We start from the raw sequence: 24,810 nt of genomic DNA, 5'->3' as shown, positions 1-24,810 counted from the left end.
GCTTAGTGGTTAAGCACCCCTGAGTTTAACCGTGGGTACTAAAAGAAATTTGCCATTATCTTGATCGTTTAGTAATATCTGCTCACCCCTCTCATCCCACATTTGGGAATAATTCTAAATAGTTTTTTTTTTTTTTTTTCTGTCTTGGCCTTAGCAGAATTTTTCCTCTAGTTAGAAGAAAGTCTTTGTTGTATCCCTATCTATTTCTTTGTCTCTTCACATTGTCTACTATAGTAGTTTTAGTATTCTTTTTGTTATTTCCACCTTTGGTTACAGATTTTGATTCCCAAAACTGTCTCCAGTTAGTTTTTTTTGTTGTTGTTTGTTTTGTTTTTGTCTTTTCTTTTTTGGAACTGGGGATTGAACCCAGGGCTTTGCAAATGCAAGGCAAATGCCTTGCCATTGAGCTATATCTCAGCCCTCTAGCTAGTTTTTTTTAATAGGGTGTTTATAATATCATCTTTGTGCCCCCTTTTGAGGGATGGAGTATTTGCTCATGTGTTTTTATTGCTATTAATATTATGTTTGCATTGCACCCACAATCCCACATTGTTCTAGAATGTTCACTGCAAGAGAGCAGGATTATTTTTCTTGTTCTCTTCTGTATCCCCAGTGCCTGGCACTTAGGTGCTAAGTAGATATTTCTTGAACGAATGAATTTCAGGAGTAGGCCTTCTGTTAGAGCAATCTTACTCTCTGGAAACAGTGCTCTTTCAAACACTTCGTTTTAGTCATTTCTTCTCCCTAAACAGACTCCTTTTCTTGAGGGCTGTAGTCAATGCTACCTACGCTATCAATCATCATGCTCACCTGCGCATTGACATCGCGGATACACATCTAACTGATGCACAAAGAAACCAACAGTAAGCAGGGAGATTAGAATGCAACAAAACAACTCTAGAAAGTGTTGGCTCATGATCTGTAGGTGGTAGAGATAAGAAAATGCTTTTAACTAAAAATCCTTTATTAAAGGATGATAAAATTGGTATTTTCTGTCATTTCTATAATGCCTGCATTATTTTTCATGGAGTTGTAGACAAGTTTTAGTGAATCAGGGCATACAGTTTATAAGAAGAAAGGCCTAAATCATAATTTATATTTCCTTATTTTCATTCAGTCCTTTTGCTGTATGAGAGACAATAAAGGGTGAAGGCTGGGTTCAAATTCGCCTCTCCCACTTACTAGCTATGTAAAATGGAGTTAATAATAGCCTCTACCTCAGGGTTGCTCTGAAAATTAATTGAATCAATACATGTGATTCCCCAGATTCGTGGAAAATGCCCCCCAAAAACTGTTCTTTAGGGTGCTACGAAATTTCCAGTAAATGTAGTGAACTAAACTATATTTAGTTTCACAAACTAAACCTTTTCATGTATAAACAGTGAAATGTACAGTGATTCTCCAGCCTCTGTCCAATTTTCTACCTGCTGTGTAGGGGTGGTGAGAAAGCAGTTGCCTAGGATCACAGACAGAGGGGCCAAATTTGGATGAAAATGAGCCATATTCAGAGGTGGAAAAATATCCCGAGCTCGAGACTCGCGCTGTAGACCGCCTTCCCACTGAGGTCGGGAGGGAGTTGCTGACAGACAATTCGTCTCAGCCGCTCCAGCCGCGCATTTTCTCAGCGTTCAGCTCCCTATAGACGTGTGAGTAGTGGGCCTCGACCAATGATGACACAGCGCCGTGGGAGCAGCAGCCAATCAGCAGTTAGGAGCCCGGAAAAGAGCAGGGCCGAGTTAGCAGCTGCGGGCGCTTGCCAGAGAAGGGCGAGCGGCGCGGTGGAGCGCTGCGGCAGAGGTAAGATGGCGGTCCTGACTGCCCTTCGCCTTTGTAGTTAGGCTGTTTTTTCGTTCTTTCTGTTGTCTCAGAGCGGCTGTTCCTCCTCAGGCAGCTTCGGAGTCGCTCGCCTACTATAGGCTCCCGGGAGCCAGCTTCTCCGGTGCTCGGAGCCTTAGGACAAAATGGCGCTTGCACGGCGCCCGAGGCCGGTCTGGGCCCTGCCGTGAGCTCAGGCGGGCCGGGACAAAGGCGGTGCAGGGCAGCGGGGGCGGGGCGCTGCGGCGGGGCCACGTGGGGCTGGCGCCACGCTTCCCCTGGTGCTGCAGCCGTGCGAGCCTGGAGATGCCGTCAACGTGGCGGGGGTCCGGGTGGGGCCCACATAGAGTGAGAAGTTAAAGGGGAGGCAAAGTCTCCAGTACTAGGGAGACTTGGGAGGGCGGCGGGGAGTTATGGAGCGTACCCTGCGAGGGTGCCTGCTGCCTGTCCTTTAGAAACTTATCTACGGGCGGTCTCTCCGGACATTGTGAAGTAGGAATTTTCGGGAAGGGTAAGGGCATTTTGATCTTCCTTGTGACCCTACAGGTTTTGGTATGAACAGGATTCGGATTCACGTCTTGCCAACCAATCGGGGGAGGATCACCCCAGTGCCCAGGTCTCAAGAGCTACTGTCTTGTTCGTTTACTCATCGCCCGTGCTCACAACCTCGCCTGGAGGGACAGGAGTTTTGCATTAAGCATATCCTTGAAGACAAGAATGCACCCTTCAAGCAGTGTAGTTACATATCGACAAAGAATGGAAAAAGATGTCCCAGTGCAGCCCCAAAACCAGAGAAGAAAGACGGGTATATGTGTATAGATACATATGTTGTTGTTTATGCCGTTAGTCTTTTTTGTTTGTTTTTTAGATTTTTTGCTTTTTTTGGTACTGAGGATTGAACCTAGGGACTTTGTGCATGCTAAGTGCGGACTGAACCACTGAGCTACATCCCCTGTCCCCCCATACCTGTATTCTTGTGAGAAGGGGGATATATGATATGATATACTTGAGATTGGGCATAGCTGCTCTTTTAGATTATGTGCTTGTAGTGTGGAATTATGAGTATATCTGGAGAAAAAAACCAAAACACAGTGGTGATTAAATGGAAGGACACTTGATTTGGATCACTTGGATCTTTTCCCTTATCTGTAAGATGAAGGGATATTCTGAATTCTTAATACTGAGTGCTGACTTGGTTATGTATCTTGTTAAATAATAGGCAAAGTTGCCTATACATGTATTTTTTTTTTTTTTTTGGAAGAGGCTTTCGTAACTTTCATCATATATAGAAAGATATCCATGCAAAAACATTACTAGATAATTTTGTATAAAACTTCTAGTTTTAAAATTGTTGCATAAGCTGGGCAGTGATGGTGCATGCCTGTAATCACATAGGCTGGGGAGACTGAGGCAGGAAATCTGCCTTAGCAATTTAATGAGACCCTCAGCAACCTCGGAGGTTCTGTCTCAGAATCAAAAATAGGATGGAATGTAGCTCAATGGTAAAGTGCCCTGGGTTCAGCCCCCAGTACCCCTCCAAAAAAAGTGTCTTACATCTTATTTTTTACAGTGGATTTATATTAAAATGTATGTTCTAGAATGAATTTTGAAAAATGGAAGTGAGTCTCTTTGATTTGTTATGAGATAATGTCAACATTTTTGTAGTTGGAATGGTTTGTTTGATGGCTAGAACACTGGATAAGCTACCTGCATTTCCCTTTAATAACAACAAATGCGGGCTGGGGGTGTAGCTCAGTGGTAGAGCTACCACTGAGGTTGGTAATGAGTTCACCTTGGGCCAGTTAAATTCCTCTTATTCACTGGACATTTTAAGAGTGACTATAATATTCATTTCAGTTTCCTGAGAATGATCTAAAGATCAGTTACTATGAAAATTGTTGAACCGTTTTAAGAGAGAGACTCTATAAAATATTTTTATCTTCTTAGGGTGTCCTTCTGTACTGAACATGCCCGTAGGAATGCGTTAGCACTTCATGCTCAAATGAAGAAGACCAACCCAGGGCCTATGGGTGAAACACTCTTGTGCCAGCTGAGTGCGTATGCTAAGACAGAACTGGGCTCTCAGACTCCAGAAAGTAGCCGCAGTGAAGCCAGCCGAATACTGGGTAAGGATCTTGTCTCCTAGAGAAAAATGTGGAAGAAGATTAAGAATTTATTTTGGTTTGAAGTACCTTGAACATATTTGACAATTTTATTATTCATTGGGAATTTGATGAGAATTCTCTGTTCTTTACCAGTTCTTTTGAACTTGAAGGAAAGTTTGCATAGGTTTATTCTTCTGAGCTGGTGACTTTTTCCTTATATTAAGGGTTTTTTGTTGTTGTTGTTTTAAATTTAAGGTTTGGGTTGTTCTAAGTAATCTAGTTTTGTGTGGTGGAGTTACAGAGGTGGGAAGTCTTAATGACTGTTCTCCCTTCCTTGCCTCAGATGAAGACAGCTGGAGTGATGGGGACCAGGAACCCATTACTGTGGATCAGACTTGGAGAGGTGACCCTGACAGTGAAGCTGATAGCATAGACAGTGATCAAGAAGATCCCCTAAAGTAAGTTGTAAGTCCACATAAGGATTTTTAAATATTTTATGTAGTTAGTATGTGGAATGTAGTGTGGCATGCTGCTAATGGATTAATAAAGAGGGTTGATTATAGCTTAGATATTTGTGAGTAGTAACAGCTTCTGTATTTTAAAGTGTCGTCACCATCTTGCTTCAAGACAAGATTTGATTGTTTTGTTTTTATGGTTCTGGGGATTAAATCTGGGGCCTTGTGCATGATAGGCCAGCACTCTGCTACTGAGCTACATCCTCAGCCCAAGATTTGATTCTTTGTTGAATATTTGTAATCTGGGAAGATTTTTGAATACTAAATCCTATACATGAGAAAGTGTAGGGGAAAGAGTAGATTTTTTTGGATTTGGAAGTGAGAAATGCTTAGACCAGTTAAAGAAGACAGTGGATGTAAATACGTGCTTGTCCAAAAAGATAAGGTGATTCAGTAACTACTTATTTTGCAAAATTTCATGTTTATGGATTTTTTTAAAAAAGAAAAATAGAAAGGTGTTCAGTTTGCTTTGGTTTCATGCCTAAGAACGGGAAACTGATTTAGAAACACATAAGTGAGTAATCATCCTAATTATATTTTACTGAAGTTTTGCTTTTCGTTTAACCCATGAAATGTATAATCCCTTAGTAGGTGTAATATATCAAAACTGGTCTCATATTTCAGAGTTTTGTAATATTTCTCATGATTTGGGTTGTTTTTTTGTTTTTGTTTGTTTTTTTGGTACCAGGGATTGAACCCAGGGGTGCTCTACGGCTGAGCCACATCTCCAGCTCTTTTTAATTTTTTTTTTTTTAGTTGTAGATGGACACAGTACCTTTACTTATTTTTATGTGGTGCTGACAATCAAGCCCAGTGCTTCACACATGCTAGACAAGTGCTCTACCACTGATCTATAACCCCATCCCTTTTTCATTTTTTAAATTTTGAGACAGAGTCTCACTAAGTTGCTTAGGGCCATGCTAAGTTTCTGAGGCTGATTTTGAACTTGGAATTCCTTGCCTCGGCCTCCTGAGCCTCCCAGGGATTACAGGTTATGCCATTGTGCCCAGTCTTTTTTTTTTTTTGGTGCTGGGGATCGAACCCAGGGCGTTATGCTTGCGAGGCAGGCACTCTACTGACTGAGCTATCTCCCCAGCCCCGTGCCCAGTCTTGTTTTTTTTTTCTTCCCAGTGCTGTGGATTAAACTTAGAGCCTACAATTGAGCTGTTCCCTCCAGCTGTAGTTTTTCTTTTTCTGACTTCTGCCTCTTAAAAGTTCGCATGGCCCCGGCAAAAGTACTGTAGATAGTGGGAGTGGTAATGTATTTCTAGACCTGTCTGTTGGACTTTCTTTCCGATTTTTTTTTTTTTTTTTTTTGGTTGGGAGTACTGGGGATTGAACTCAGTGTCACTCAACCACTGAGCCATGTCCCCAACTCTGTTTTGTATTTTATTTAGAGATAGGGTCTCACTGAGTTGCTTAGTGCCTTGCTTTTGCTGAAACTGGCTTTGAACTCTCAATCTTCCTGTCTCAGCCTATCTGCTGGAATTACAGGTGTGCACCCTGCTACCTGGCCTGGACTTTCATTCTTGAAGTAGCAGTTTTTTCATTACTTGGAATTCTGTGGTATATAGAGAAGTTACTGAGGGTAATATTTTCTGAGTAGCATAATTTTACTATTTCTATTGAGTAATCTCAGTGTAGTCAGCTTTTCAGGAAGTACTAGTGTGAACGCTTTCTAAACTATTTTAAGTGCCTAAGTAGTTCGAAAGGGAGTGTTTATTTTCTATCAGGATTCTCTTTAACTGCTCTATTCTCTATTGCTGCTTTGATATTTAACTCTGTAGAGTCACAAAGTGTCCTTTGGTGTGATAAACACTGAACTTTTTTTTTTTCCCATTACTGAGCTTGAACTCAGAGGTGCTCTGTTACTGAGCTACCTACCAGTCCTTTTTATTTTTGATTTTGAAATAGTCTCACTAAGCTGTAGAGGCTGACCTTATATTTGTGATCCTCCTGCCTCAGCCTCCTGAGTTGCTGAGATTATAGGCGTGCACCACTATACGTGGCAACACTAAGGTTTGAAGGCCCAGAAACATGATTTTGTTAGTAGTCTAGAGTAGGTCAGATTCTAAGGGACAAATTCATGTCAGTTTTACTCACAAGGTACTGCTGTATACCAAAATATCAGTTAATATTTTTTAAGACATAAATGTTAAAAGTATTAGGTAGGGACTGGGACTAACTCAGTGATAAGAGTGCTTGTCTAGCATGTGTGAGGCACTGTTCAATCCTCAACACCACATAAAAATAAATAAAATAAGGGGCTGGGGAGATAGCTCAGTTGGTAGGGTGCTTGTCTTGCAAGCACAAGGTCGTGGGTTCGATGCCCAGCACTGCAAAAAAAAAAAAGAAAAATAAATAAATAAAATAAAATAAAAGACCACCTACAACTAAAAAATATTTTAAAAAAGTGTATTAGGTAGTTGATGTCAGTCTCTCCTGGTAGAGAAAAATAAAGCCCTGAGCATTCTCAGCTATTAGACAACTAAATACAAGGATTTCCTTAATTTTCCTGGTGAGATTAGTAAAATAAAAATGTTGGGACTGGGTTGTGGCTCAGTGGTAGAGCGTTTGGTGTGTGAGACACTTGGTTTGATCCTAAGCACCACATTAAAAAAGAAAATAAAGTTTAAAAAAATGTTGGCTTATTAAATATATGCATTTTTAGGGCTATAGAGTTGTTAAATATCTCCTTATGTTCAGTTGTATGATTAAATGACTCCAATTTTTTACTTTTTAAATTTGTACTGGGGATTGATCTCAGAGCCTTTTACATGCGAGGCAAGCGCTCTCCCAGCCCTTTTTTTGTTTTTATTTTGAGACAGTGTCTCACTAAGCTGCTGAGGATTGCCTTAGACCTGTGGTCCTCCTAATTTAGCCTCTCAGATAGCTGGAATTACAGGTGTGCCACCATGCCTTGCTTACCTGTGTTAATTTCATTAAGATACTTGCAGAATTGAAAACTTGGGACTTAATGGTAGAACCTATTAAATGATTACATTATGAATATTCCAGTAGTTATTCTTTTTTCTCTGCCCAGTAAGTGATCATTCTGTGTTAAATCATTAAATGAGAATGTAGATTAAAAAAAAAAAAAAATTAGTGTTTAAACATGCAAGCTAGGTGTGGTGGCACATGCCTATAATCCCAGAGATTTGGGAGACTGAGGGAGGATCTCCAGTTCCAGGGTGGCCTCAGCAACTTTGAGACCCTGTCTCAAAATCTTAAATAACAGTGACTGGGGATGTAGCTCAGTGGTAGAGGAACCCTGGATTCAGTTTCCAGTACCATAAAACCAAGAACAACAGCAACAAAACCCATAATGCAAATAACTGGGAAAAGCTAGGAAACATCTCCTCTCCCTCCCATTTTGTGAGATCTGGAGATTTTTAAAAATTTTCTTTTTTTGTGGTGCTGATGGTCAAACCCAGGGTCTTGCACATGCTAGGCAAGCCCTTCACCACTGAGCTATAACTCCAGTGCCTTTTGTTTTGTCTTTTTCTTTTCCTCATGGAATTACTGAGGATTGAACCCAGGGAGTCTTTACCACTTAGTTACATTATTTTGAGGTGAGGTCTTGTAAAGTTTCTGAGACTGGCCTCGAACTTTCAGTCCTCCTGCCTTAGCCTACTGGGTCACTGGGATTACAGTTGTACCACCATGGCCAGCTTTGTCTTTTAATAACAACTTGAATGTTTTAATATTTTGTGAAATTTTTCCTATTTGCTAAGTCTAACTTCTCTACCTTTTTTCTATTTTTAGCTTGGGTTTTATTACTGTGTTTTCTTATTCTTTGCTGAATTCTTCGTTTTATTCCAGACATGCTGGTGTCTACACAGCTGAAGAAGTGGCCCTGATTATGCGTGAGAAGCTGATTCGTTTGCAGTCTTTGTACATTGATCAGTTTAAACGACTTCAGCATCTGCTCAAGGAGAAGAAACGTCGATACTTACATAATCGCAAAGTGGAACATGAAACTCTAGGCAAGTTTTAAGTTGAAACTGCCTATCTTATGGTGAAGATTCCTCTGTTCTTATTAATTTGAAGAAGCATTCATGATGGGTTGCTTGGTGAATTACATTTTGACTCTTGTAACTCTTTAGGTAGTAGTCTCCTTACTGGCCCAGAGGGACTTTTGGTCAAAGAAAGAGAGAACTTAAAGCGATTAAAATGTCTCCGACGGTATCGCCAACGCTATGGAGTGGAAGCCTTGCTACATAGGCAGCTGAAGGAACGCAGAATGTTGGCCACAGATGGTGCCGCCCAACAGGTAATTTGTTTACATACCTCTAAGATACATATTCAGTTTATAGAGTTAGAGTAATTAGCAAAACACTGTACCTAGTTCTGGCTTTGATATCTAACTTACTGGATAGTTGTGAAAGTTTATTGGGGGGTGGGGTCAGGAAACATGAGTTCTAGTCTTACTCTTCCACTGTCTAGCCCTGTGCCTGCCTGCGCAGACAACTTAACTTCTGGGCCTCAGTATTCAAATTGAGGGATTTGGGATAGATTTCGAAGTTCTTTGGTTCAAATATTCTTCAGAAATAGGCACAATTTAACCCTAAGTTGTTGAGAATTTTATTTATTTTTTATTGGAGTACTGGGGATTAAACTTAGGAGCACTTGACTACTGAGCCACATCCCAGCTCTATTTTTTTGTATTTTATTTAGAGATAGTCACTTAGCGCCTCAATTTTGCTGAGGCTGACTTTGAACTAACTCCTAAGGATTTTGCTGGGGTTACGGTGTGCGCCAGTTAATTTTGGGAATCTTATTTATAAAAGTGGGAAGATAGGTGGAAGAACAGGAGCAAGTGCTTGTCAGGAAGTGAGGTTGATAAGAAGAGTTAAGCACTCTTTTTATCTATTTATTGAGACTACCTATAAGGTTACAGTTTTAAAAAGGATTTTGCTGTTAAAGGACAAATTCGTTTGAAAACTGTTAGTCTGTACACTATTCCCTTCATCTGTGGAGGGATATGTTTTAAGACCAAGTGGAAGCCTGAAACCCAGATGCTATTGATCCTATATATTATGTGTTTAAATTAAACATTATCATGTAAATTAGGCACAGTAAGAGATTAACAGTAACATAAGAAGATAGTAATTACAATATGTGATAAAAATTATTCTAAACTCTTAGGTTGTTTATTCCTGTAGTTTTCCAGTTAGTATTTTCAGGTTGAGGTTGACCACAGACTACTATATTTATGCTTGTATAATATGGAGAGGGATATTTGGAATTAATGTTGACTTTTTTTGTTGTTGTTGGTATGTAAGGTTTTAAATTTTATTTTATATTGCATAATATTAGTTTCTTAAATACTGAATTTTCTGGCCTTTAAGGATGTATTGTTATTATATGACTAAATATTCTTATCATAATTGGTTGTATGTTCTTTTGTGCATTTGTCTTTTTTATCTGTTTTCTTCATTTCAGGCCCATACCACTCGTTCTAGTCAGAGGTGCTTGGCCTTTGTGGATGATGTTCGTTGTTCCAATCAGTCTCTCCCAATGACCAGACACTGCCTTACCCGTATCTTTTTTAAAATGCCTGTTGGGGTTCTGATTTTCTAATTAGATGAGGGTTAGTGAGAATCTGCTAATTTACTTAATTGAAGCCCTTTGAACTTTTGGCCCTGAATCAAGTCCAGCAGTTTGTTGAAGCTGTTGGTTTCAAGCAGGAGCCTAAAGAAATGTCTTTCTATGGTCTGTTGGCCATTTCAGAACTCTGGAAATGTAATGGTCAATTCATTAGAAAGAAACATGTGAGTTATTAGTGGTAGATGTGAGCTAATACTTATTTGTAGTCTTAATACTGGGATTCCAAAATACTCCATACAATATTTATCTCTAGATCCCTGATTTAGTTGTTCATTAGAATTATAATGCTTGTAAGTCTTTATTACCAAAAAAGTTTATTTCAAATTTTGTACCCAAAATAAAAGAATGATTCTGCACTGTGAATTTCCTAAAACTTTTATCCTTTTGTATCATCAGTGCCCTAAGTTGTATATTTTTATCTTCATTTAAACCCCTCCTTTCAGTTAATTTCTTTGAACCATCATGTCTCTTGATTTTTGCTGTAGGACTACATATACCTTTGGGCTATAAAACTTTTATTAGATTTTGAAAGTGCATTTTGATGATAGTGATTGAAAAAAATTACTTTTTACCATAGAATCACTTATTAAATATGATCTTTAAGTGAAAGACATGAGTTTTGGTGGATTTCATTGGCCTTACGAGACATACCAAATATTTGGAAATTGATATGTATTTTCTTAGCTAGCATGATGGCATTTTCCTGTAGTCCCAGCTACCTGGGAGGCCAAGGCAGGAGGATGGCTTGAGCCCAAGAGTTCAAGATCAACCTGGGCAACAGTGAGATGAGATCTCAAAAAGAAAAAGTTACTTTCTTTATTAGGAAGAGAAGGAAAACCTTTTGGTCTTTTGACAGGAATGCTGATATTTTTTTCTGTGAAGTTATGAAATATTTTACCAATTTATTAATTATTAACATAAATGTGTAATAAAAAGATTACTGTCATTAATGTTTAAAATGGTGTGCAAAGTAATTAGAAACTAAACATAAATTCTTAAAATATAATGGACAGAGGTTATCTGTAGATAGTTAAAAGAAAATAGAAATGGCCTATAATTGAACAGGATTTATCTCACTCTAAGTGAAATAAATAAAATAAGGAAAATTTAAAGTCTAATTTTGATATTTGTATATACATTTAAAAAATTTTTAAAATGTAAGTTTTATTTTTTTATTGGTGAACGTCAAAAGTAGATGAGCTTCTTTTAAATGTTGGCAGTGGGAATATAAATTGATAAAAGCTTTTTGTGAAGCAATTTGAAAAGAATCATTCTTTGATAAGGCAGTTTTTATTCCTGGAAGTATGAGAAGATAATCAAATGAAGTCCAATATTTCTACCAAAAAAAATACTCTTAACTGGAGACAACCTTATATTTAGAGATGAGGAATAGAGAAATGAATAATAGGGAAGTCCAATATTTCTACCAAAAAAATATTCTATCTGGAGACAACCTTATATTTAGAGATGAGGAATAGGGAAATAAATCGTGGCACAACATAATTTAGAGTATTTTTAGACATTAAACATTAACAATTTGTGAATGAAAGGAAAATTATAATGAGAAAAATAGTATATAGAATTCTCTAGAATATGTTTTAACTGCATGGTACTGAATATTGAAAAGGAATATAACAAACATCATTTTTGTGTGGTGGAGGTATCCTTTTCTCTTTATATATATATATTTTTTTATTTTTTATTTTTTAAGGGAAGCTTGAATTTACTAGAGAAAACACAGTTTATAGATATTAAAGACTATTTTTGACTTTTCTTATAATGCTGTACTCAAAATAGTATATTAGGATATAAATATTTTAAAAAGCTAAGTTGAAGAGGAACTGTGTTTAACAAAGGATTTTTTTCCTTATATGCTCTTTTCCTTTCCATTCCATAGTTACCTAAATTACTTTTACCCTTCCTTAAGTCCTCATCCCAGAGAAAGATGCGACTGCCATTGGTGACCTGTTAACTCTTTACTCTGGTCTAATGGAGACAGAACTGGACTGAAAGTGAAGGACCCAGACTCTAGTTGTAGGTCAATTATTCCCTTCTTTTTATCTTTCTTGTCCCCGTCTGAAAGGAAAGGGGGGGGAGGAGGATGGGGGGAAGGTTTTTCTAGGCTGTAGTAGAATTAATAAGACACTTTCGTGAAAGTCCATTGAAGTCAATGGGAATATTTCTAGTTGGAACATTTAACAGATCAAGATTTTTAAATATTAATAATTTAAATCAAATGGAATTTCTTAAGTCCATTAGCTATTGCTTAGGTTTTTCTAAAGCACATAAGAGTGCAAATCTGATTGTTCCCATTAGGTTCTTAGGTTTATTCAATAAATATTGTATTTACTTTTTACTATCTACTATCCTTTTGAGTGTGTTTCTTAACTGGGGGCCATTTTGTTCTCCATCTGGCGATGTATGGAGAAAATTTTGGTTGGGCCAGAGGTGGAGATGCTGTGACAGCTAGTAGATGATACTGGTAAACATTCTACAAGGTCTTACCAGCCCACAATGCTGGTAGTGTCACAGGTGTGAAACTCAGCTTTAGTTTAATGATTTCCAAATATGGCTGGAAAGAAAGTTTTGTTTTGTTTTTTGGTGGTGGTGGTACTGAGATATTGAAGCCAGGGGTTTTTATATTTTGAGCTAGGATCTCTCTAAGTTGATATGGCTGACTTTGAATTTGTGATCCTCCTGCATCCTGTAATCCTGAGTTACTGGGATTACTGGTGTGTGCCACCATGCCTAACTAGAAATGGCTTTATTCTAGGAGTTTTATTTGGTGTAAAAAATTACAATGTATATTAGATTTTTTTTTTTTTTTTTTTTGGGTATTGGGGATTGAACCTAGAGTTGCTTAACCACTGAGCACATCTCCAGCCCTTTTTGTATTTTTTTTAGAGACAGGGATTGCCAGGTTGCTGAGGCTGACTTTGAACTCGTGATCCTTGTGCCTAAGCACCCCAATAGATGTTTTTAATTTTGAAAATTATCTTACAGTTTTTGAGATGAAAATTATCCATGATTTCATAATCCTGGTAGTCAATTTAAAGAAAATTGTATTTTCTAGCTAAAAATATAGTCAGGTTTAAAACAATGTTTATTAATCTAGGGGAAATAACCATAGTTAACGATTTGAAGAAATAATACTTTAATGAAATATATTTTGTAAAGTAATTGAACTTACAATCATGATTTTCCCCCCTGCCCTCGGAAATGGGGACTGAGTCCAGGGGTGCTCTACACTGAGCTACATTTCCAGTTCTTTTTGTTTTTTGTTTTGAGACAGGGTCTCAAAAATTTGCTGAGGCTGGTCTTGAACTTGCCATTCTCTTGCCTCAACCTCCAAGTTGCTGGGTTTACATATGTGCACCACCATGCCCAACTCATGATTTAAATTTTGATTCATCCTGTAAAACTTCTTTGCCAACTTGGAAATATAGCTCTTTCTGCTTTACCCTTAACAAAAGTTACTGTAGAGCTCTTGGAGTGTTCCTAGAGTACTACTTTTCCATGGTCCCTCATAAGCAATATTGTCTTATTGCTTTTCTTGAAGATCATAAAAAAAAAAAAAAAACAAAACCACTCTTGTTAACAGCAGAAGCCACATTGTATTTCTTGACTGTTTTAGGAGTTGGTACAGCTTCTGCAAGCTATTTGCTTTTGCTACCACCTGTTTCTTCTGAATAGGCTTACATCCTAGGAGTGTTGTTACTATTTGCTTAGCATTGTCATAGGAAGATCAGGATTAGTATGTCTAGTTTAAGTGACCATGATCCTGAAAAGGAGGTTGGGAACTAGTTTTAAATTACTTGAAGAGGTAAAATTAAATGTTAGGAAATGACACTCACTCTGAGAAGTAACTTTAAAAATTACTAATTGCATTTGGTTTTCTGCATCAAATGTATTGACAACTCTTGTATTTTGTACCTCCGATAGATGTTGTTATATTTCCCTTGACCATTTTTCTACAGATATTTGTCAGGATACGAATCAGGTTCTCTTCAAATGCTGCCAGGGGTCTGAAGAGGTACCTTGCAACAAACCGGTTCCTGTAAGCCTCTCTGAGGATCCCTGCTGTCCACTGCATTTCCAGTTGCCTCCTCAGATGTATAAGCCCGAGCAGGTACTGTCTGTGCCAGACGATCTGGAAGCCGGCCCCATGGATCTGTACTTGAGTGCTGCTGAGCTTCAGCCCACTGAGAGTTTACCACTGGAGTTCAGTGATGTAAGTTAGAGAAGCTCTGCTTTGATGGGCCCTGAGACAAGGCCGTATTTATTAATGGTGAGAATAGTTAGTCTTTTATGGTCAGGAGAACTGATAAAATTTTTGAAGTGATAAATGTATGGATGTATGGTTGTATTTGTATGTTATGTATTTATTAAGAGACTTTCTGCCTACCCTTCCCCCCACCCCCCAGGCTTTTTTCCCATACTCTTTTGGAGATCTAATTCACACATTATAAATTTCACCCTTTAAAAAAATATGATTATAGGATTATTATTTTTTTTCAATATTCACATTTGGCCTGTTGTCACTATCTAATTTTAGAATGTTTCATTACCCCAGGAAGAAAACCAGCACTCCTCATTCTCCCCTCCCCAGTCCTTTGTCAACCACTAATACAAATTTTGTCCATAAATTTGCTTCTGCTGGACATTCATATAAATGTAAGACTTTTGTGCCAGTCTTTCTTCATTTAGCATAATGTCTTCAAGGTTCATCTATTTTATAGTATATATTAATACTTAATTTCTTTTTTTCTTTTTTTTTGTACTAGGGATTGATCCTAGGGCCTCATGCATACTAGGCAAGCACTGTTACCAGTGAGCTACAGCCCCAACCTTTACTTTATTTTGAGACAGGGTCTTGCTAAGTTCCTAAGTCTGGCATCAAACTTGAAATCCTCCTGCCTCTGCTTCCTGAGTAGTTGGGGTTATAGGTGTTCATCATGCCAACCCAGCTTTACCTTATTCCTTTTTGCGGCTAAATTAATCCATTATGAGGACATATCACATTTGTTTAATCCATCAGGTTGATGGACATTTGAGCTGTTTCTAACTTTTTGGCATTTAAGGAATATTCTGTTATGGAACATTCATGTAAAAGTTTTTGGGTGGACATATTTCCAGTTCTCCAATTCCTTCTCTATTTGTATTTCAGAGCATGCTTATTTTTTAAGCCTCTTGTTCTATTTAGACAAAAGAAAACAAACTCCTTCTATTGACATTTCTGAACCTCTTATAAGCCAGATATTCTGGTTGTCTGATGGTTTTGAGTGTTAGGGGAAATGAAAGGGTTGAGATTCCTCAATACAGGAAAGGTAGCACAAATGGTGTGGTGGTGTATGCCTATAATCCCAGCTACTTGGGAAGCCGAGGCAGAAGAACTGAAGTTCCAGACCAGCCTGGGCAGTTTTAGTGAGGCTCTGTCTCAAATTTTTAAAAAGGGCCAGATGTGGAGGTGGGGCATACCACCACACCTCACTAACTTGGGAGGCTGAAGTCATAAATTCCAGGCCTGATTTAGCAATTTATCAACTTACCAAGGCCCTAAGCAACTTGGCGAAGACCCTGTCTCAATAAAAAAAGGGCTGGGAATGTGGCTCAGTGGTAAAGTTCTTTTGGGTTCAATGCCCAGTACAAACAAACAAAACCAAATAAAACAAAAACTAAGCCACTTGAAGGTTTCAATTGGTAGGTTTTTTTTTTTTTTTTTTTTTTTTGAGAAAGCATCTCACTCTGTTGTCCATACTTGTCCTAGGAACTCTTGGGCTCAAGGGATCCTTTTGCCTCACTCTCCTAAATGCTGGGACCATAGGCCAGTGCTAGTGCATGGACTTATAATTGCCTTGTGAAAGTTTCTTTCATAGATTTAAAGAATATGAGGCTAGAAAGGGACTTCAAAGATTGTATTCCACTGCTTCCCAAAATTCCAGTGAAATTAGTTGAAGAGAGTAAATGACTAGCCCTAGGTTGATAAGGACAGATTTTTGTCCACCACTTCATTTCGTATTTGAAAAACACCTAGAGAGGTGCTGTCTTTCTTTTTTTTCCTTTGGTAGTTTAATTTTATTTATTTAAAAAATTTTTTTATTCTAGTTAGTTGTGCATGAAAGTAGAATGCATTTATACATTTTGATAAATCTTTAAAAAATGTAGTAACATGAGCAGTTTTAGTGTCTTAATTATCTAATAAAAAGCACTATTTAACCAAAATCTCTTATGTACATGGGTAGAAATTAGCACATGTGTTTTGTATGTAGGATACACACACACTAGGTTGTTAACTTTTATTTAGGTGATAATTTCTAGAGTCATTTCTGTTTTGACTTTTTTGCTTTTCCCCCTTTACCTCTTTCTATTTTTCTTTGTACTTTTTGCAGTACTGGGGATTGAAACAAGGGCCTTGCACATGCTAGGAAAGCACTCAACCACAGAGCTACATCCCCTCTTTTCACCTGCTTTTGACCACCTGGTGCATGTGTGTGTATGTGTATAAATATTATAAATACAGATATTATATATTTCTGGACTAGGGCTATTTCTCAGTGGTAGAGTGCTTGTCCAGAATGCCCAAGGCCCTGTGTTCAGTCACCAGCATTACAAAAAACAAAGTTATATACTTTTCCCCTTGTTTGTTTGTTCTTTTTAGTACCAGGGATTGAATTCAGGGGTGCTTAATCATGGAGCCACATCCCCAGCCCTTTTTTTATTTTCTTTTTCAGACAGTCTCACTAAGTTGCTTAAGGCCTCACTAAATTTCTGAGGCTGGTCTTAAACCTGTGTGATCTTACTGCCTTACCTCTGGAGTCAGTGGAATTACAGGAGTACTTCTCTATGCCCAGCCATACTTGTTTTTTTTTTGTGTGTGTGTGTGTGTGTCCTGGGGATTGAACCCAGGGTCTTGTGCTTACAAGGCAAGCACTCTACCAACTGAGCTATCTCCCCAGCCCCTCATACTTGTTTTTAAATGGTGTTTTCTTAAACCTTTGAGAATCTGCATTTAAGAAAGCATAATGGTTCCCATATGTTTAAGGTTCGTCTTGTTTGTTCTTTAATAAATATTTAAATAAATTAGTAAAGATGATGAGATGTTATTATAGGCTGTTTTCCTGACATTTAAGGAATCTTAATTTTTTTAAAAATATTTTTTAGTTGTAGACATACACAGTACTTTTATTTATTTATTTTTATGTGGTGCTGAGAATTGAACCCAATGCCTCACACATGCTAGGCAAGCGCTCTACCACTGAGCCACAACCCCAGCCCATAAGGAATCTTAATTTTGAACTATTTAAAAATACATCATCAAATTGATCAGGCTTGGTAGTGCATGCCTTTTGCTTGGCACTCTGCCCCTTTTGCTCACTTAAAATCACCTCTGTTCTGTGACCTAGGGAGACTTGTATGTGCTCGGTTCTTTTTGTTCACGAAGGTTAAGAGGTTTAGAATGGAGTCTTTTGGGGAGGTAGTTGTTAAAGTTGGGGTATTTGAAGCCTGCACAGAGCCCTGCACAGGAGAAATAGGTTTTGTTTTTTTGGTCCCTTCTCTGCTTCTGGGGGAAGAAGCTCCTGAGAATGCTTTTGTGCCTGTATAAAACCACCACTTTCCCTCCATTCCCCATGGTCTAGAGAGGCACTTATGAAAGTGTTTGTTCCCAGAGCTTTGGAGATTCAGGAAGCAATCCCTAAACTTCCTAGCTGTAAAGTTAGGTGCATGATGTAAGGGAAAAATGGATTGTGTTTAAGTTCCCTCTCTACAGTGCCTCTGGGGAATGAAACCCTTGGAAGTGTTGTGCTCTGTTTAAGTCCTTTGCTTTTTTTCCCTGTGATCTGCAAAGACTCAGGTGTGTGTTTCCTCTGCTCTCACTAAGTAGAACTGTTGGGGAACCTTAAGAGTTAAGAGTGCTGTGTGAAGCCCAAATCCTATTTTCCACATGAAGAAGCCAGAATGTTGGGGATTCCTTTTCCAGTTTTATGCTGCAGTGCCAAGAGCTGGGCTCCTGTCCTCCTGTGCCTGTTTTTTTTCCTATCCACTCTTAAATGTGATTGTGAGCAAGCAACTACATGACTGGTCTCCAGTTTTCTCTTGGAGGGAAAGGGATCCCATGAATAGATGTTTTTGTGATGCACTTGTGGGTGGAGGGAGAACCAGGAGCTTCCTCTTCTGCCATGTTGCTGATGTCACTTGTTGATCTTCCTTCTCTTATTTTAGATTCCTTTTCCCAATTTTAATTTGTAAAAGAGCATGGTGTATATGTTAAAAATATTTCCTGTACTTATTTTCCCTTGTGAAAACATCCCCATTCCATTATTATCTTGAGATTGGATCCTCTTTTAGTTTGTTGCTAAGTGGTTTCTGGATCCTTTTTACTTTGTTGCCTAAGTGGTTTCTTTTAATTCCAAGCTCCCCACCCTGCCCCCGCACTGGAGATTTAACCCAGGGTGTTCTACCACAGAACTACATCTCCAGCCCTTTTTAGTTAGGTTTTTTTTTTTTTTTTTTTTTTTTTTTTGGTACCAGTTATTGAACCAGGGCTACTTAACCACTGAGCCACATTCCCTAGCCCTTTTTATTTTTCATTTTGAGATAGGGTCTTGATAAGTTTCTTAGGGCCTCACTAATTTGCTGAGACTGGGCTTAAACTTGGTGATCCTCCTGTCTGATCCTCCCAAATTACTGGAATTCCAGGTGTGCATCACCATGCCTTGTTCCAAGCTAATTATTTATATGATGATTGTGTGTAGTAAAAGAATTGTAGAAAACAGAATTCATGGTCCTAATGTGCGAGAACACTAGTTTCTTTGGATAGCACAGAAGTTTAATAATCTGAAATGAATGTTAGGTAGTCACTTTTTCTTTTTTCTGTTCTTTTAGATTGAGCAGTTTTAAGTCTGGTAGATTCTTCACTTCTGTTTTTTCCCCTCTATTGTGAAGATGCTGTTCTCTTTTTTGTGATTGGCACATCAAAAAAAGGGAAAAGGATTGTAAATTCATAGACTTATTTTAAAGCACAAACTAAACTTTTCATGAAGCTAGATTGTTAAAAGTATCATACTTCTACAAAGGGCACCAGGGAGTACCAACCCTTGGGTATTTTTACTTAGGGGAGAGAGAGTTTAGCATTAGATTCCTAGCACTGACATGGAAGTTAGGTTGATGTATCACTTGAACCTTTGCCATACCTTAGGCCCTGAATCAAGACCAATGTTTGCTGTAGCCATTGGTTTCAAACAGGAGCCAAGAGTAATATCCTTCCTTGGTCTGTTGGCTATTCAGTATCTCTGGAATGGCCAATTCATTTGGAAGAAACATGGTTTAGAATATGTCTTTTTCTGTGGTTTGTTTTGTGTTACTTGGGATTGAATTTAGGACCTTAGGCATGCTAGACAAGAGCTATACCAGTGAGCTATATCTCTAGACCTTTTTTTTTTTTTTTTGGTTTTGAGATAGGGTCTTGCTAAGTTGCCCAGGTTGGCCTTGAACTTGGGATCCTTCCGCTTCAGCCTCCCAAGTTGTTGGGATTACAGGTGCGTATCATCATGCCTAGCAATGTCTTTTTAAAAACAGATCTGTTGAACTGTATTGGGTTTAAAAATGAATTATTTTGTGAGGATAGGGATTTAACCAAACTATGATTTCAGAGGAACTTCTGAGTTTTCTGTTCTCCCTACTTTACTACTCCTCCCTTTTCCTCTCACTTGCTTGCATGCATTTTGGCTTTTGGGGCATGCATTAAACAATCTCATATTGCCCACAGTTGTAAAGAAATATTTGATTTTAATTTACATTTCTGCTGATTATCATTAGATTTATCATTGGTGAACTTAGATGTTGACTGTAGTAACCTTGGGTTTTTGTTTTTGTTTTTTTTTTGTATGTGGTGCTGGTATTGAACTCAGGGCCTTGTGCATGCAAGGCAAGCACTCTACCAACTGAGCTATATCCCCAGTCCTGATTGTTTTTTTAAATATTGTTTTTTGAAATACTGTTTACTGTGGCAAAAACAATATATATATATAAAATTTATTTTAAAAGTTCTTATGTGTACAGTGGTATTTAATAATGTTCAATGTCTTGTGCAGCCATTTCTACTGTACTTTTCTAGAACTTTTCCGTCAACCCCTGAGTAAACTTGGTGCCTTTTAAATAATGACTCTCCTCTTCCCCTTTCCCTCAGCCCCTGGTAACCACTGTTCTACTTTCTATGAATTTTCCTAGGAATGTGCTTTTTTTAAAGCTACTCTACTGGTCTGTGCTTCATAATTAGCAGTGAGAAAAAATTCTCAGTGCTTTTGGAGCTTGTCTCATTTGTTGAACATTCTGGTAGGCAAGGGGTGAGGGAGGGACCTCAGAATTGCTTTTGCTGAAAAACATGCCAGCTTCAGCTTATTAGTTCCCTTAGTATTGTTAATAGGATTTTCTCTTTTCTTTTCTAGGACTTGGATGTTGTTGGTGATGGTATGCAGTGCCCTCCTTCACCTTTGCTTTTTGATCCTTCGTTAACCCTTGAAGATCATTCAGTCAAAGAAATCACTGAAGGCCCATCGGATATCTTGGCAAGTGAAGAACAATCCCAGTTAGCCTTCCATCATATAGTGACTTGGTCAGGCAAAGCGTCTCTTTGCTAACATGTACTCCAGGGAGTGTGCGGTCTCATCACAAGGAGAGTATAAGTATGCCCCCAAATAGCTTTTGCTCAGCGAATACCATACAAGGAAGGTACTTTTAATAAATTCCTTTTGGGGCTGGGTGTAGCTCAGTGACAGAACACTTCCTTAGAATATGTGAGGCCCTGGGTTTCATTCCCAGCACTGCAAATGAATAAACGAGTGAATGAAAGAAGCTCTTTTCTGTTTCTCAGTGCCCTTTTTGTTCCAATTCTCTGGATGGACTCAGAAAACCTACTAGTCCCTAATTCTCATATTGAGGGTAGGACATAAATTTATTGAAATGAAAGGTTGAGACAAGGAAGGAATCTAGGTAAATTTTTAATCTTTTTTCTTTTTTGTACTGGAGATTGAACCCAGATGTACTCTACCACTGAGCTACATCCCCAGACTTATTTTAAGACAGGGTCTCACTAAATTGCTGAGATTGAACTTGAACTTGTGATCATACTTCCTCAGTTTCCTGAGTTGCTGGGATTACAGGTGTGCACCACTGTGCCTGGCTACATTGTGTCATTTAAGGGGAGAGTTCGTCACTGGAATTATTCTCATTGTAGAATAAGGATCTGTAGTGTGATTTGGCTTCTTTCTCTGTCAGTAGGTAATAGTGGCCCTGACTGAAGACCAACAGTTACACTATAGCTGTTGGTTTCAAGCAGAGGCCTAAAAAACTTATCTTCTATGATTTGTTGGCCGTTCTGGGACCTTGATGGAGAATGGCTCTTTCATTTGGAAGAAACAATCCACAATTTTGTCTTTCATTGGGAGAGCTTCAGGAGTGCTATAAGTATTGCTTTCAGACTCTTAAGGTTAGACAGGGTATAGCTAAGTATTGGGAAAAGCAGCTCCCCAAAGTTACTTTATTTATACAATATGTAAATGGGTGTTGATAGATTCATGCTTCAGAGCTTGGTGATTTTTTTTTTTCCTTCATGAAGCTTAAAATATTTTTTTAAAAAGTTTTTTATTCCTTTTAGATATACATGACAATAGAATGTATTTTGACAACATACGTGAAGTATAACTTACTCTGATTAGGATCCCATTCTTGTGGTTGAACATGATGTGGAGTTATACTGGTTGTGTATTCATATATGAACATAAGGAAGTTTTGTCTGATTCATTCTCCTATCTTTCCTATTCCCCTCTCCATCCCTTGCAGTGAATGATTTTCTAACCAAAGTGCCGTTATTTATTTAATAGGGCCAGATGCAGATGACCGGAGATGGGTACAGGTCCCAGGGATCTCGAAATTCTGAGAAAGCCTGTGCATCATTGCCTCAGAGTGGATTGGCTACTGCAAATGGAAAACCAGAATCCACTCCTAGCAGTTGACAGTTTGTTCTGGAAACCATAAGTCTTCCATGGATTTCACTTTACTGTTCTTCAAACAAGTATCTCTGATCATCTCTCACTAAACGGGCAACCCAGTTGTTTTGTTCTGGGTTATAGGATGCTGTAGTCAAATAAAACCATACTTAGGGGCATGGGCCAATAGTGTCCAAAAGTTGTGGGTTTCTTTCCACCTTGGGCAAGGAAGATAGAGATTACCTATCTCTTGAGTGTTTGGGACTGTGCTGAAGGGAAAAGGGATATCTTTGTAATGAGATTTCTTAAGTCATGGACAGGAATCCACATAGATGATAAGGTGAGGGTTATGTTTATAAATGGTGCCGTTGAAATATTGGTCATCCCAGTGCCTGGTTATCTTTATCTAAAGGCCTACGTTTTAGCGTTTCCTTACCTCCACTTTATTGAGCAGTTTGAACCCTTTTTCCAGTGAACTCCAACTTTATCTTGAGATAGTTAAGAACTGGGCCCTTCTTAACCATCCATCTTGCTTCTGACCTATGTAAATTTCTGCAGTGGCTATCTTATGTCAAATATAGTAAAAATTTATTGTATATAGTTTCTATTAAATGTTATGAAAATGTAAAACATTTGCCTGAATTGAATGCCTGTTTTGTTTGTATTTGAATGTCTGTCTTATTTGGGTTTTAGGGAGCTGTCTTTGATGGGAAAAGGAATGAGGCAGGTATATAATTCTGTTTCAGGGAATAAATAAATTTTCAGTACCTCAGTTTGGTTTCAAGGATAAGGTAAAAACTGGAAGTAAAGGAAAAGGGGAGGAACTTCCTTATTAAAACCATCCAGTTATAAAATATCTTCCTTTTTTCCACCTCTGAGGTTCCCCAACCCCCAGTCCCATTTTTTTTTTTTTTTTAATTCCCCTCTCACAAATTGAGTCCTGGTTGTCACTCTCTAGAGCTGCAGGGCACTGTAGCACACATCTGTAATTCTAGCCACTTGGGATACTGAGGCAGGAAGATTGCAAGTTTGAGGCCAGCCTCAGCAATTTAGTGAGATCTTGTCTCAAAAACTAGGCTGGGAACATAGCCCAGTAGTAGAGCACTTGCCTAGCATGTGCAAGGCACTGGTTTCAATCTCCAGGACTGGGAAGGAAAAAATTCTCTAGGGCTAAAAATATACACAAGTGGACAAGGTTATTTTTTGTGCTGGAGATTGAACCCAGGGCCTTGTGTGCTAGGCAGCATCCTCTTGCCATCAGGCTTTAATTTTGATGCTGAACATTGGGAGTCTAGGCTAAAGATAGATGTTCTGTTAGGGTTAGGGTACCTATGCTCGAAAATAATTGTGTTGAGGATAATAGGTTGGTAAGAACTAAGTGAGGGGCACAGAAGGGTTTATACAGTCATACCATCTAAACTGTATCCAGAGAAGGGTCAAAAATAACTCAGAAGGCCCATAAGAAGGTCACCTCTAATAGTGATGCATTTCATTTGGTGGTTCCTGTGCTTTTGATTTCCTTGTCTAGTACTTTTCATTTTACTCACAAAGACAAACCTTACCCAAATGAACAAGAATATGATTGTTCTTGGAATACGATTCTAGAGATCCCCTTCCCATTGTTTAAAAAAATGTGATGTAAGACCACTAGCATATAGCTGACCCAAAGATCTTTAGATTTAGACTCATGAACACTTTCTGAGGGGTAGAGGCCAGGGAATCTACTCTATGTAGCCAGAAATTCTGTTGTCCACTTGGATATTGCAAATCCACCTACAGTGAATTTTGGGAAGTCTACATACAGCTGCTGTTCACCAACGTCTTGGTTTTTAGGCCCAGGAAACCTGGGTAGGAAGGAACTTGGACCATATCACATCACTGAGAAATTTCTGGTCCTGCTAATGGAGTTTGCAAAGGTTATATGTTAGAAGTGCCTAGTACCTTTTTCTGTACTGTCATTGGTAGCGGCCTTAGGAAGTTGTGGCCTCAGTGTGACATTATAGATTGTTCCCTTGAAAAGAGATGTGGGTAGCATACAGATCTGTTCTGACAGATCACTTTCCCCATGTGTATTTGTGATTCCTAAGGGGCTGTCTTTAGGAGAAACATGGGACAAATTACTAGCCTCATTGCTGTAGTTTGTCTTGGGTCTACAACTGGTAGTGAACTTCATTAAACTAATTAAAACTTTCATCTTTTTATCACAGTGATAGGTTTTGGTTGCTTACCTAATGGTACAAAAGTTAATATTCATTCCTGAAGTGTTTGGAGCCTTTGATTCACACCCTTCTAAGGTTAGAGTTGCTACATAAGTGCTTTTAGTTACAGCTGTGGAAGGAAGTACCAAGCTGTGCCTGTGTTGAGCAGGATAATCATCCCCCAAAGATGTCCATTTCATAATTCCTGGGACTTGTGAATGTGTTTTGCCTGAAATGGCAAAAGGGACTTCACAGACCATAGATAAAGTTGAGGGTTTTGAGATGGGAAGATTAGCCTGGATTTTCAAGTTGGGCCCAATTCTAATCTCATGAGTTCTTAAAAGCAAAAAACCTTTCTCACCTGTGGTTAGAGAGAACAGCAGAATATTCATTAACTTGTTTGTTCTGGAATGTTTGAAACTGTCAACAATAGATAGTTCTGTAGTTTTTAAGGGTGTCCCTCAGGTGGTACCCAGCACGGAAATGGAATTCTTGGTCCTATGCTGAATGGAATTGTATTGCTAACTCCTCAAGGAGTAGGAAATGGACTCTTCTAGAGTCTCCAGAAAGGAATGCAACTTAA

The 24,810-nt window shown here is 38.5% G+C and overlaps 1 protein-coding gene across 9 annotated transcripts; it reads left to right on the top strand.

The window, feature by feature from the left end:
- The first annotated feature begins 1,214 nt into the window (after window positions 1-1,214).
- Window positions 1,215-23,888, top strand: KANSL2 (KAT8 regulatory NSL complex subunit 2). Of its 9 annotated transcripts, none has more exons than XR_013763780.1 (11): window positions 1,242-1,797; window positions 2,362-2,620; window positions 3,763-3,941; window positions 4,264-4,378; window positions 8,258-8,425; window positions 8,546-8,708; window positions 9,881-9,977; window positions 14,023-14,174; window positions 19,505-19,581; window positions 20,491-20,614; window positions 21,925-22,060. XR_013763780.1 is itself a non-coding variant. In XM_079139593.1 (10 exons), the coding sequence occupies exons 1-10, from the start codon at window positions 1,668-1,670 to the stop codon at window positions 21,978-21,980; spliced, it is 1,443 nt and encodes a 480-aa protein (XP_078995719.1). In that variant the 5' UTR covers window positions 1,243-1,667; the 3' UTR covers window positions 21,981-23,884. The 9 variants fall into 9 exon arrangements, 7 of the variants coding, with proteins under 7 accessions (XP_078995720.1, XP_078995719.1, XP_078995717.1 ...); XR_013763779.1 differs by having other exon boundaries at window positions 1,250-1,797; window positions 20,491-20,610; window positions 21,925-22,064; XM_079139593.1 differs by lacking the exon at window positions 19,505-19,581 and having other exon boundaries at window positions 1,243-1,797; window positions 21,925-23,884.
- The last annotated feature ends 922 nt before the right edge of the window (window positions 23,889-24,810 follow it).

This window comes from Sciurus vulgaris, assembly GCF_902686455.1.
Source record: "Sciurus vulgaris genome assembly, chromosome: 5".
Lineage (NCBI taxonomy): Eukaryota > Metazoa > Chordata > Mammalia > Rodentia > Sciuridae > Sciurus > Sciurus vulgaris.
The sequence above is the reverse complement of the archived record's forward strand: the minus strand, read 5'-3'. Positions and strand labels throughout refer to the sequence as shown.

What these genes read in the sequence shown, in the direction of transcription:
- KANSL2 (XM_079139590.1), top strand. Translation starts at nt 1,668, where the DNA reads ATGATGACACAGCGCCGTGGGAGCAGCAGCCAATCAGCAGTTAGGAGC. An exon ending in AAACCAGAGAAGAAAGACGG is followed by an intron (nt 2,621 to 3,762) that starts GTATATGTGTAT and finishes TTATCTTCTTAG; the next exon opens with GGTGTCCTTCTGTACTGAAC. An exon ending in GATCAAGAAGATCCCCTAAA is followed by an intron (nt 4,379 to 8,257) that starts GTAAGTTGTAAG and finishes GTTTTATTCCAG; the next exon opens with ACATGCTGGTGTCTACACAG.